Source organism: Silurus meridionalis, chromosome 25 (assembly GCF_014805685.1).
Source record: "Silurus meridionalis isolate SWU-2019-XX chromosome 25, ASM1480568v1, whole genome shotgun sequence".
Taxonomy (NCBI): Eukaryota; Metazoa; Chordata; class Actinopteri; order Siluriformes; family Siluridae; genus Silurus; species Silurus meridionalis.
Window position 1 is genome coordinate 15,424,159 of NC_060908.1, and position 13,945 is coordinate 15,438,103.

General features: G+C 42.9%; 1 protein-coding gene across 3 annotated transcripts in view; it reads left to right on the forward strand.

The window, feature by feature from the left end:
* Positions 1-13,945, forward strand: part of klhl13 (kelch-like family member 13) — a 38,507-nt gene that overhangs the window by 7,912 nt on the left and 16,650 nt on the right. The window contains exon 2 of one of the 3 annotated variants that reach the window (XM_046839455.1): positions 941-1,032. In XM_046839455.1, the coding sequence (XP_046695411.1) occupies positions 968-1,032 (65 nt within the window). In that variant the 5' untranslated portion in view covers positions 941-967. Of the gene's footprint in view, positions 1-940; positions 1,033-6,792; positions 7,385-13,945 lie in introns of those variants that run through there. The other 2 variants (XM_046839456.1, XM_046839454.1) reach the window with 2 other exon arrangements.

Sequence of the window (13,945 nt, forward strand, 5' to 3'; positions counted from 1 at the left end):
TCGGTCTCTTGGCTTTGCTCGATGCTGATGTAATCCACGTTTACTGCTTTTTAGCCCTTTGCTTAATTACTGCAGAGCTCTCAGACTCTATATTTCCAGAACCTCGCTTCTCTCTCTCTCTATCTCTCTCACTCTTTCTCTCTGCTGAACCCTGCTCGTGTAACCCAGCAGGGTGTTCGGACTCCCAGATGGCAGACAACGCCTCGAAAGTATGAGCTGCAGCAATATTAATAGACGTGCCATATGCTGTCCAGGCTTCCCGAGTGAGCCGAGACGTAAAGGGGAAAGAGATCAACGGGAAGGAATGGTGAAGTCAGAATTGTTTGTGGTATCATGATGATCTATAGTAGATAAGTGAAGTGGGAGAAGTTTTGTGAAGGTCTGGTGAGGTGGCCAGTTTGAGGCGACTTGAACCTCGTTGTAACAGACGGCCTTGAGGTCCTTCCTGCTCATATTCAGAATTTTTCTAAAGGCTGCCAGTGTTAACTCTTAACCAGTAGGTTTCTCTGATACAATGGCTTCTGGTAGAACATTCAAGTAAATTTGAATTCAGAGTCCGGCAAGGAACAAATTTGTGTTGCTTCCTTTAGGTTCTTGAGCATATCACACCTGGTTAATGATGTAAAATCCACAAAAAGGATTGAAGATCTGTTGTTCACAGGCCTTTCCACCGACGTAGAGAACGAAGAAATGCTCAACCGCCACAATTTTCTCGTCATCAGATTTTCTGACTTCTTTTATACCTAACGCCTGGTGTATCATTTCCGGTACGTGATTCAGAGCATCTCTGGAACACAACCAGATAAATTCTTTGATAATGTTTGTTTGTCAAGTCTTTAATAGCCACGAATGCTGAAACTAGCAAGCGATTGGCTGGTGTTTCTTTTTTTATTTTATTTTTTTATTTTTTGCGAGTTCTCACTGGCGTTTTCTGTTGCAGTGGTGCGCTGTGGCTGAGTGCGCGGGAATGGACTACCCTGTGCATCGAGGGGACACCATGGCCATGGGGCTGCACGACAGGTACTGTGCAATGTATGTCCTTTTTTTTTTCTCTCTTACTTTTTCTTGACATTCAGCTGCTTTTATATTGTGCAAAATTAAATTTTTCCCTGTATGCCACCCATGTATGACGATTTGACGATGGTCAATGCTACCACGTCAGTTTCACTTTGAAGGAAAATGTTTTTATAATAATCAATCAGACACACAAACAATTGCAGTTTTTCAGTCACAGGTCTTTCATGAGAGGATCTTCGTTTGAAATCTATCACAGTTTTTGTTATTCATAGAACACAGCCAAGATTTGTCCTCATTCAGACACAAGGCAGGTACTGATGTAGGTGAGGTGAGGAGGCCTGTGGTGCAGTCAGTGTTTACATTCATCCAAAAGGTCTTTAATAGGGTTTATAGCCAGAGATCTTCCACTCCAACCCATGGAAAGCAGATCTTCATGGATTTTGTGCATGCTGGATCAGGTTTGGGTCTCCTAGTTCAAATACACCCTGTACTGTGTCCTCCAACAGTTTGAGGAAGAACCACATATGGCTGGAAAAGGTGCCCACTGTACCCACCTGATCAACGTTTGAACAATTAACAGTGAACTTCTGTGAAATGCTCTCTCTAGAACCTAGAGCAGGGGTGGCCAACCCGCGGCTCGCAAACCGCATGCGGCTCTTTGGCTGGTTTCATGCGGCTCTTACGTTCATATCGAAGTTTGTGTTTGTTTGATTTTTAATGTGCGTGTTCGCTTTGCTTACGTTCAATACGGTATTTTTAAGACTTAAATTTGCTTGCCCCTACTGGGAAACTTTTGCGGTAGATCAGACCTTGGCATGAGGCCAATCATAAATCACAGGGATGCACCGAAAATTTTCGGAAATACCCAAATCACCGAACCAACACGGCAGAAACACAATTGTAATGACGCAATAAAAAAAGCGCAGCAGCACACGGGTATCTGGATAAGAGCAACATGTCTGCAGTGTGTGGAGAGCGATGTGCAAAACATGCAATGCTAAAGTTTCAAGAGGGGGTGTATCTGCAAAGAGTTTCTCCAAGTCGGGATTAATTTATCACCTGAAATCCAAACATCCCGATTGGCATTCTAAATATGAGAAGAACGCGGCGCAGAAAAGTAAAGTCAATCCGAGCATGCGCACTCCGTCTGTAGCGGACGTTTTTGAAAAGGCAGGAAAGTTTTCCAGTGATGATGCCAAGGCAAAAGGCATAACACAAAAAATTATATATTTCATTGACTTTTGAATTGAATTTTCATTTCGGTGCATCCCTAAAATATTATCGTTGGTGTGGCCCTCTGACACAATTCGGGTTTCTCATGTGGCCCCTTGTAAAAATTAATTGCCCCCCCCCCTGCGGTATATTCATCTCACGCACATGCGCATTTGACGAAAATACCGTATTGAACTCAAGCGAAGTGAACACGCACATTAAAAAACACAAAGTCTGTGTTTTCTACCCTGAAACACGTGAAATCAAAGCATCGATCTGTTCTGACTGACACCCATGTGAAAGAATTGCTTCGAGAAGCAACAACGGAATACGAGGCAGATTTGAAGGGAATTGTTCAAGGCAAGGAATGCCAAAAGTCCCACTAAGTAACATGCATAGTAAAAGAAAAACACTATTGTAAATTATTATATTTTGTTTGTGGACTTGGTTAAACAGAGTTTGTGTGTGTGAGGCAGTGCAGTGTTCATTGTTGAAAATGACTGTCCTGTGGTTTTAGAACTGTAGTAGTCAATTTCTGTCATGATGTTGGTGTGTGACATTTACAATAAATCTGGCTGAGCAGAGATGTGTGTGTGTGTGTGTGTGTGTGTGTGTGTGTGTGTGTGTGTGTGTGTGTAAGAGGAAGGGATGGGTGATGTTCATGTGTGCCCATGTGTATGATGTGGCTCTTTGCGGTAACACAGTCAAAAATGTGGCTCTCGGTCTCTGACTGGTTGGCCACCCCTGACCTAGAGGTTGACTAATCAGCATCAATAATTGATTGCTTTAACTATCGGCTATCGGCAAAAATCCATACGGATAGTTTTTCCGGTTCGCTGTCATTACAAGAGTGGCCTCTAGAGACCACACACCACGTGCTGTTTGTTTTTACATGCCAGACTGCGTGCTGCACTGAGAGCACTGTATTATGATGATTATTTATCATCTATTAATTATATCATTATATTTATTAATTCATATATTCATATTTACTTTCGTGAGCAACTTTTTAATGATTCAGCACTTTTATTTTTTTAAATAAAATCGTACCGTTGCTTTCTTTCTCTTTTCCATTTGACCATAATTGTTAAATAAAAGTTTTCATTCAATATTAAATTACCATCCCGATTTTTTTATTTTTTATTTTTTTGCATTTTGATTCCCGAGAAGGCGGAATGTCGGGCGTTTATTTGAACAAGGCTCAAGTAGATTGAGTCTCAAAGCGCTGATTACTGTTTATCCTTTCCAGCCCAAGATGTTCTCCAATGTAGGATCCATGTGTGGGTCTTCCTTTTTTTTTTTTTTCCTTTTTCAAGTGGTGACTCAGACCCTTGAGTGGGATGATGAGTGTGTGTAAGTGTGTGTTTGTGTGAGCGTGTGTTGGATTATTTATATTTTAGGGCATTTAGTGTGTGTGGGTTGGAGGAGGGGTTTCAGCAGAAGGTATGCAGTGTGTGGACTGATTAAAATGGGCAGTTAGGTGCTACACCTCTCATCTTGAGGTACTACAGAACACGATGTTTGGTCCTCATTAGGTTATGAGTGTGGCTTTTATGGGACGTGGCATCTTGGCAAAAGTTCCTGTGTATGTATGTAGGTGAGGTGACATGAGGAGGTCAGAGCTCTAAATAGAGTTCTTCCACACACATGGAAAGCAGATCTTCATGAAGGTGCTTCGTGCACAGCGGCATTGTCGTGCTTGTGTGCCGCTGTTTTGTATATTTTTTGTGGCATAGAAAAAAAAAACATGACTTTACTGCAGCACTGTATAACTGTATAAGTAACAACGAAGGAGAAGGAACCATGCTCCCACCACCATGCTTCACCTTTGATGCTCTCCTGGTTACCAATCAGGTCTTTTTTATTTCAAGGTAGCAACGCTGCAAAACATAGAACAGCTCATGGTGCTGAAGGTATATGAATATTTATGCAAGCCATTTTTCTTTTTTTTTTTTCTTCTCAAAAGTGCTTGCTCAAGCTGAACGAAAGGGCTCCTGTCATCACACGGATGAGTCTCTCTCTCTCTCTCTCTCTCTCTCTCTCTCTCTCTCTCTCTCTCTCTCTCTCTCTCTCTCTCTCACCACCGATCCACTTTTATAAAATGCTAAACGCAGATTAATGGAGGATTTCCTTTGAGCACTGCCAAAAATACTCGGGGCGGAGCAGTCGCCCAACACACCATACGTTCCCGCTTTCCTAATGCGCTCCGATTCCTGGCTTCGTTTCTTCACGTGAGGAACGTGCCCATCTTCCTCTTTTACCACATCACTTCACTTTTTTTTGTTTGTTTGTTTGTTTTTTGTTTAGGGTTTCTGATAAAAAAACGGATCAAAAAACTGCTTTCGTGTTTTCATAGTTCCACGCTGACTTTTCAGGTCTTTGTCAATCTAGTTCATAGAACATTTCCAGAATATTATTCAACATATGAATATTATAATATATTGTTTGTGTGTATATTTACATACACAGATGAATCAGAGTTTTGACGATTCGACTTACGATTTATCAAGCTCACGACGACGATCGCAATGTAACAAAATTGTAGAAATATTAGAAGGTTTGTACGGCGGGCAAACGTAACCGCGTATCCTCGGCCCTCCAATTAACATGGATGGATGGCTGTATAGATATAAATAGATAGTTATAGATTGATGGTAGGGGTATAACAGTAAAAGGGGTTCTGTTTATTTATTCAATTACTTATTGGACCAACAGTAGATGAACCACACCCACACGTATTCCCATAATGTGCTTGTGTGTAGGAATCTGGTGTATCTCAGGTGTTCCTGCTAATTCGCAGTCCTGGTTTGAAGAAGTCTGTGTGGGAAAAGGACAGAGTTTTCGAGTCCCAGCGTGATTCCGTGTTTCCTTTTCTCCTGGGTTTTCTCACCGCCATGCTCTCCGCTCTTAATTACCCCTAATAATAGACTGCTAGGAATAGCCGAACCTCTGCACACCGCACATTTAGCACTTAATTAAACGGGAGTGGACGCAGCACTGCGTGTGTCTCCGGGACGTCGGTGTCTCGTACGAGTGTGTCTGAGTCCTCAGTGCCTTGGACGTCCAGCAGAGGGTACAAGCTCAGAGTGCGTCTGGAGCCTAGGCAAGTGTGTGTGTGTGTGTGTGTGTGTGTGTGTGTGTGTGTGTGTGTGTGTGTGTGTGTGTGTGTGTGTGTGTGTGTGTGCACCTTTTCCCCTTTTAAGCCTCTTTAAATGTATGATAGTGTCCTGTCTTTCTCTCTTTCCGTCTTCCTCTGTCTGGAAGTCAAACCCACATTTGTGTCTGCTCGCTGTGTGTCTCATCTCTGCACAACAACTTTACGTTGATCCAAGAGAAAAAGCGAGAGAACCCTGACACTCGTCACGTCACACTCCCGTGGCTCGCACTCCGAGCAGCGCCGTCTCCCTCGACGTGTTGTCAGCTTCTTCAACGGAGACGGACATAATCGCAGAAATGACTTCTCGTCCTCCTGCTCTCTCTCTCGCGCTCTCTCTTTTTTTTTTTTTCTGCTTGTTTCCTTTCGTCTTTGGAAGAGCACTGACCCGGCAGGAGAGGGGAAAAGCCCAGAGGCGGAGCTCATGTCTTCGTTCCGCGTGTCCAACAAGGCAGTTCACTCCCTCTGTCTCTGTCTGTCTCTCTCAGGCACTCTGATAGAGATCATCCATCCATCCATCCATCTTTCCATCCACCTATCTGTCTGTCTGTGGAGTCATCATGAATAAATTCTTCACATAATATAAATTTATTAATTAATATTTATTTCATCACTAATTATTTATTCATTACTAATTAATTATCACTAATGTAATAAATGGGTCAGAAATTAAAGTGGTGATAAGTAACATAGAGAATGAAGGAGCATGAAGTGAACATCAGCTTAATAAAAAGTGGACCGATATAAATCCAGAGTCTCTCTAGCTATTTATCTATCTTTATCGCTCCTACTCTCTCTCTCTCTCTCTCTCTCTCTCTCTCTCTCTCTCTCTCTCTCTCTCTCTCTCTCTCTCTCTATTTGTCTATCTTTATCTCCTACTCTCTCTCTATCTATTTATCTATCTCCATCTCTCCTTCTCTCTATCTCTCTCTCATTGACTATTTTCTCTTTCACTCTCTCTGACTCATTTACTGTCTCTATCTATCTATCTATCTATCTATCTATCTATCTATCTATCTATCTATCTATCTATCTATTTTAGTCTCTCTCTTCCCTCTCCTTTCCCTACCTCTCCTCTCTCTCTCTCTCCCTCCCCTCCTTTCCCTACCTCTCCCTCCCTCCCTCCCTCTTTCTCCTCTCTTCCTCCCTCCTCCCTCTTTCCTCTCTCTCCCTTCCTCCCTCTCTCTCTCTCTCTCTCTCTCTCTCTCTCTCTCTCTCTCCTCTCTCTCTCTCTCTCTCTCTCTCGTGCTCTCTCTCTCTCTCTCTCTCTCTCTCTCTCCTTCCTCTCTCTCTCTCTCTCTCTGTCCCTTCCTCTCTCTCTCTCTCTCTCGCTCTCTCTCTCTCTCTCTCTCTCTCTCGCTCTCTCTCTCTCTCTCTGCAGTCTGCTCCTCCTTCACTCACACTGCCACTCTTCCTATCCTCTGGTACGCGCTCGGCTGCAGCGCCGCTTCTCGTTGATCTTCCGGCTGCGCTACGGGTTTTTACACTGTGTATTTTACACGGTCTTCTCCTCGCTGTTCCGGTGGACCTGTTGTTCTTCAGGAGATGTTCAGAGATGTTCGGGGCGTTTGTGGGTTTATTTTTTATGCTGTCCGGACCTCAGTGCTGCGCGTTCGGCTAATGACTAGCCCGCGCTGCTAAGATCGGAGCGGAGCCGCCTCTCCTTCTCTTCTCCCCTGGCCTCGGGCATCAGCACCACAGCGCACTAACACAGTGTACCGTCTTCCATCTCCTCCTCCATCATCATCATCATCATCCTCCTCTTCTTCTTCTCTCAGCTTCCTCTCGGCCCGGGCTCGGTGGGATGGAAGCCCTCCCCGGAAGCTTGTTCTCAGTTCGGATCTCGTGATACATTTAGAAATAAAAGCAATAATATACTGATTATTATTTTCTCCACCGAAACATGCCGCTGAAATGGAAAAGCGCTTCTCCTGTGAGCTGGAAATTTCCCGTGCCTGTGCTTAAGACCTCGCGCTCCTCTCCGTTATCCCCGGCGTACATGTGAGTAGAACCCCGTCACATCACATCACATCACAGCGCAGTGCACCGGGGACTCAGACCCTCTCCTCTCCGTGTGTGTGTGTGTGTGTGTGTGTGTGTGTGTGTGTGTATAACGTGAACACATTTATTTTTCGTTTAGATTTATGTCGGTGTTTATATTTCCGGCCTCCTCTCCGTTCCGCCGGTACCGGAGGAGGATGAAACCCTGCCCCGGGCTGAATGTGAGACCGAGGGGGGGGGTGGATGGGGACTGGGGTACAGGGGGACAGGGCAGCGATCAAACTGGTACTGGTATCTATTGCATAGTATTCTATTAGTACAAACTGGTACTTTCCCTCTGTCTATCTCTCTCTCTCTCTCTCTCTCTCTCTCTCTCTCTCTCTCTCTCTCTCTCTCTATCTATCTTATTCTGTCTGTCGCCTGGCGCTCTCTCTCAGTCTCTGTCTTTCTATCTGTTTCTCAATCCCTGGACAGATCTCTACCCTTCTCTTCTCTTTTTTTTCACTCTCTCTCTATTTAACATTATCTGCCTTTCATTCTGTCTGTTTGTCTTGGTGTCTTTCTTTCTCACTTTCTCTGTTTGAGACACAGACAAAAAAGCAATCACTTTATGTCTCTGCCTCATTTTACTCTCTCTCTCTCTCACTGCCTCTATCTCTCTTTCTTTTGTCTGTCACTTTTTCTCTCCCTACTTTTCTTTCTTTCTGTACTTACTTCTATTTCTGTTTTGTCAGTGTCTCTCTCTCTCTCTCTCTCTCTCTCTCTCTCTCTCTCTCTCTCTCTCTCTCTCTCTCTCTTTTTTTTATTACTCCATAACATTTCCATATCATACTTTCACTTCTCAGACATGGAGCGTAGCAGCAGCTCGTATCCGAACCCCAGTGCGTGGTGTTGATTTCAGAATTGTGTAGGAAAGATCAGTGTGTCCTGCTGAAGTCCATGTGTGGCTCCATGTAATCGAACATCATCTCAGCAGGACAGATCAGCATCAACTATATAAACGTTCCATATCTAAACAGGATGTGGGCGTGTCTGGCTCTTCAGGTGCAGGTGTCGAGAGATTTGTTTAGCTGCTCGCTCTGTTGACAGTGTCAGGTTGGATAAGATTCACCAGGGCCTGTTGGTTGTAAATGGTTCAGGCATGTCGCTATGACTTCCTGTTTCAGCTCATTCTGCATTTTCTGCGGTTTGTAAAAAAAAAATATACAATGTAAAATATTTATATCTTATTAAAAGAATATGGCGTAATGCAGTACTTATTCGATTCCTCTCGATCCTGGATCAGATTCATTGGAAGGGACACATGATGTTGCATCAATGTTGACCTTATTCCAACCCCACTGGAAATGAGTGGGCGGGGCTTTTGGTTTTGGAGGCGTTAATTAATATTAATCCGCAGAGTTCGCAGCAAACGTTCACCTCAATACCTGACTATTGGCTGGTTGCATAAAAATATCTTGTCCTTTGACATATGCTGAGGTGATTTTCGCTTTCGCAAATTTGGCGGCGTTCTACTTGCTGGTTTAGCTAGTTTTTCGTACATGTTGGAATCCTGAAGCTAAGACTCGTGCATTGAGGAATTGGTTGCGTTCTTTATAATTTTACTGCAGTCTTCAGATACATGTAAAACCCCGACATTCATATTTATAGATTGTGTTGTGTTTACACAATTTATAGATTGTGTGTGTGTGTGTGTGTGGGGACAATACCTTTTATGAACGCAACTATTGTAACTTTTGTCAAATGCAGGGAATAAAATATTTCAGGATCACTGTGAATGGGGCAGTTGGTGATTGTACCTTGTTTTTGTTTTATTTTGAACTTGAAACGGATAGGACCGCCAGCATGGAAAAATACAGACCTGGCAACCCCAGTACAATCTTACACTCCCTTCCAATTACATTATTGGCTTAGTAATGTATTTAAACCTGTGTGTGTGTGTGTGTGTGTGTGTGTGTGTGTGTGTGTGTGTGTGTGTGTGTGTGTGTGTGTGTGGGTGTGGTGACTCTGTATCAGGGACTTGCTCAGATCAGCTTTATTCAGCAAACCCAGCTGTGGCCTTGTCGCTATTTGTGTGTGTGTGTGTGTGTGTGTGTGTGTGTGTGTGTGTGTGTGGGTGTGAGGGTGTGAGGGATTGAGAGTTCTGCTGTAGGGTGCTTTTGTCCTCTTACTGTGTCTCCTAACATTCCCTCTAATGCTGGTGCCTACCCTGTGTGTGTGTGTGTGTGTGTGTGTGTGTGTGTGTGGGCGTCGTAGGCAAGGTAGGCTATATTTAGAGAGCTCAATCTGCTGGATCCGTCTCCGCACTTCATGTACACGTGGCTGAATTAATTCTCTTCCTCTCTGTCTTTCTCTCAAACACAAACACTGCAATAAAACATTAACCACCTTCGAAATGAGTGTCATAGAGACAGCGTGTGATATAAACCACCTCTGATATACAGCATTATGTACGTACACACACACACACACACACACACACACACACAGACACACACAGACAGGCGGGTAGCTCTATTTTTAGTCACCAAAACCAACTCTGAATTCCTACCGAACCAGCACACATTCTTCTCTTATTGTTCTTATAAAACACGCACACACACTCACACCCACGTATAAACACATACACACACTATAATATTGCAGTTGTCCCCCAAGATTCATGTCAAGAGATCAAACGTGTGTATGTGTGTGAAAAAGCATAGTTAACGACTGTCCGAGTCTTGTTGCTAGGCAACCTGGTGTATATACCTTTAAACCATTAGCTAGTTAGCTAGCTAGTCGTTTCTTCAGACGAAGGCACATGAAAGGCCGAGTGACTATGAAAACGTGACAAAAATGTCCGGCCACATTTCACTCATATGTCGATACGTCATTGATTAAACCACTCCGTATCACCACAGTTACACCGTCAATACACGTAGCGTTGTCTGCTCTGTGGATTGTGACGAAGAGTCGTAATATCTAAATCTACCCATAAGCAGGAGTGTATGAGGTATTGCACAGTCGGATATGATATTGTTGACCCATGGATGTGTTTTAATAAATACCACGTAATAAATACCACAAATGTGTTTTTCGAGGGTTTTTTTAAAATCATACTATGTACCAGTAAACATCTATAGTATAATCAGTATGTTTCTGTATGTCCCATAATTCTTGAGCTTTTTAAAAAATGGTGTGGAAGATTAGTTTCGGGGCAAATAATGAAAGAGTTACATCTTGTTTACTTATTGCTTTTTGTCAGAATTTCCCTGTTGAAATATCGATCGAGCGATTTTCGTTATTAGCTCGTCAGCCGATGCTTTCTGTATTCCTGTGAGAATTTAGCGCTTTGCTGAGTCAGCGGGCGTGGTCAGCGTTCACCCTGGGTCCAGTGATCGTCGAGCTACGAGGTGAATCAAGGCGTGGTTCTTGAATCAGTCATATTTTTTTCATTTTTTTTTTTTTTTTTTTTACGCGGAATTATGGGTAGGGATCCTCAAGCAGCTCAGGATAAAATGTGGACAGAAATAATGAGACACCTGACTTTTAGGATCATATGTGGTTCTTCTCATAAATTTGAAGGCACACCGTTTGTATCGGACGTCTTTGGATGCATCAAATGTTCCCTTTTTCACATTGAGATCCGAACCCATGCCAGCATTGCATGAGTTGCAATGGAGCTCCAACTCGACTTGAAGAACTTTTTGGATGAATGCGAACGCTGTCTGAACCCCATGCTTCCAAACATTCTCACCTATACTACTTTACTAACACCTCCGTTGCTCAAATCTAGTGGAAGAACATCTCAGAAGAATGGAGGATGTTATTCAAACAAATGGAGTGTAAATGTGACTACGTGAACATTTCCTAGCTAGGCGTCCTCCTGCCAAATGCAGGGGGGGGTGGGGGCGGCGCCACGTCTCAGTTAACTGACTGTCACATAACCATTTTAGCATAATTGCCATAACCGTAACGTGTCATCCGTTTTTGTCGCTTCTTTTGCCCTCGTACGCCGTTAAGTAACCGAAAATGGATGTCATGCGAGCAACAGCTGTTCTCTTACACACCTCATTTTATTCCTCTAAAAACACATTTATCATGTAATGGGTCTTTCCTCCTCCATCATTTCTCCAGCAGGAAGGAGAAAGGAAAGAGAGACTGCGAGGAGAAGGAGGACGTCTGATGCATCACACACACGCACACACATTTTACACTCCGCTCTGGCGTCATGGACAGAGGTGTTTAATCTTGCAGTGATAAAAGGAAACACAGGGATTTAATTTTCACCTCAAACCAGTGATGCTGAGATCAAACGACAACACCAGACAGTACAGATTCTTACATTTTACATGGAAAATAACCACACCGTGTCTCGGTCTCACTTTGCACGTGCAAGCGTTCTAAACGCACGTGACCGGCACGATATTTTGAGTTTTGATACACAGAGTTTTTCGGGTTTTCTAAAATATAAAATTAAGAATTTGTAGAATTTTTTTTTTTTTTAAAAACAAAGGCTAAAGGCTAAATTCGTCCACACTGAACAGTCTAAAAACGCTTGCATCCTTGTAAACCAAAAAAAAAAACCTATTCAACGTGCATCATTTCTGCCCGGGGTTTATTTACTTTCCGGCTTTTTGAAACGTCTGCGTTTTCAAATGTATCCATTTCGGAAAACGTTTTGGAAAAACTGATGGCCAAAGAGAGAAGGAAAAATATGCGTCTTCAAATGAAATCATATTAGTGTGGACATGGCCAAAAAGTGTTTTTCTTAATGGACCTTAGTTCTGTTTTGTAGTTTCTTGGGGAAATGTGCACGAACAATCCTTCTGGTGCCGTAGGATTGAAGGGTTACAGTATTAAAAATGAAAATGATGAACATTGCCCTTTATAATATGGTCAGGAAGTCTGCATGTATGAGTGTGAAGAAATCTGATGGAACCCTGAGACGAGCAACTTGTGCATTTACTATACTAATGGACATCTCGATTTTTATCCGACTCATGGAAATTGTCAGCAGGGCCGTTTAGCTCCTTTAATAAATTGAGTAGTTAATTAAAAGATACTAAAGATGCAAGTTTATCTAACGACAGATGGAAAGGATCGCCTTAATAATCTTCTTGTTCTGCTTAACGACAAACAGCACATCCGGGAAGCCTTGATGTTTCAGCCTGTGACACAATAAGCACATAGTAATAACCACCTTGGCAGGCCATAAGAACAGCGTTGATAAACACTGGCCTGTTGCCAAAGTTAACTGCTGACCCCTGGTGTACAGTTTCTTTGTACAATTGGGCCCGAGTGAGACATTTAGCTTGACAAGCTGTTCGAATTAGAGGCGCTTTGTGGTCAAATTACACCAAAGGTTAAAGACCTGTCACAATTTATAGGCAGGTACCATTGTAGATCACGGCATAGCCAGGTTTTTGCCTCAGCGTGCACTCAGACAGCAGACAAGCCACAACTCTTCCAGCCTGAAAGTTAAAGTTCTACTAAGAAGTAATAAAGTGGATCAGATGTTGGACTTCTGACCAGAAGGTAACGGGTTAAAATTCACTGATGGGTCCTCAAACAAGGCCCCCAATTGCTCAGCTACAGATAATTGCAAGTGGCTCTGGATAAGGGTGTCTGGGAAGTGCTATAGTGACTGGTTTAAATCTCGGTGGTTGCAAAGATTCACTATTGGGTTAAACCTTTACTAGCGCAAGCTTATGTTAAATTGGATTGGCCAATTCAGTGAATAAATTGAGTTTTGGAATAACCAGAATTTGAGAAAACATCCATAAGCCACAAGCTTCATCTTCTTTCTAGTTAACTTTCTATAAATTCCTACCACCTCCTACCTAACAACTCCTACCCAAGAGCTCTTAGTGGGCAGCCTGGTCATGTGTAAAAAGTGGCCAGAAATATAGTTCTCAGCTTATACAGTTCCAAAATTACTCACGTCGGGTAACGGGGTTCAAATCCCACAGTCACCAAGATGCCACTATCGGGTCCTTTACCAAGACCCTCAACCTCTAACTGTGCAGTTGTATTCATGTGAAATGTATCGTCGTTGCTCTTCTGTAAGTCTCTGGATTGCGGTATGTGCCAAATGCTATGAATGTAAATCATCTGCAGATGCGACAGTGTTTGCATCAAAAGTCAAACGCAAACTGTATCCTTCATCCTGGTGAGTTTTCTGTGTGTGCGTTCAACGGCATGATGGTAAAGCAAAAATGGCCTGTCATTGGTTTTGCAGTAGAATTTTCTAGTACATTTTGTTTTGAAATACATGTCTATAATCATTTCAGTTTGTACCGTTTCAGGCAAACAAAGTTTACCACTTTAGTGTGGGGTTTAAATCGAGTGGAGCACTGCTCATTAGTTTCTGAGTGGTGGATGTGAAAGAGAATGGTGGGAGGATGAAGGGAGCTTATTGAATGGTGATACATGAAAAGAGCATCGAACGTGAAATGTCATGGTGACGAGATGAAGTGGAGAGCACTTGAGCCTCATAACGGTTCGCATTAACATGTGCGTCTGGGAACAGTGGCTAATCATGTTAGTACTTTAATTTAGTATAAAAGGGAACACAGA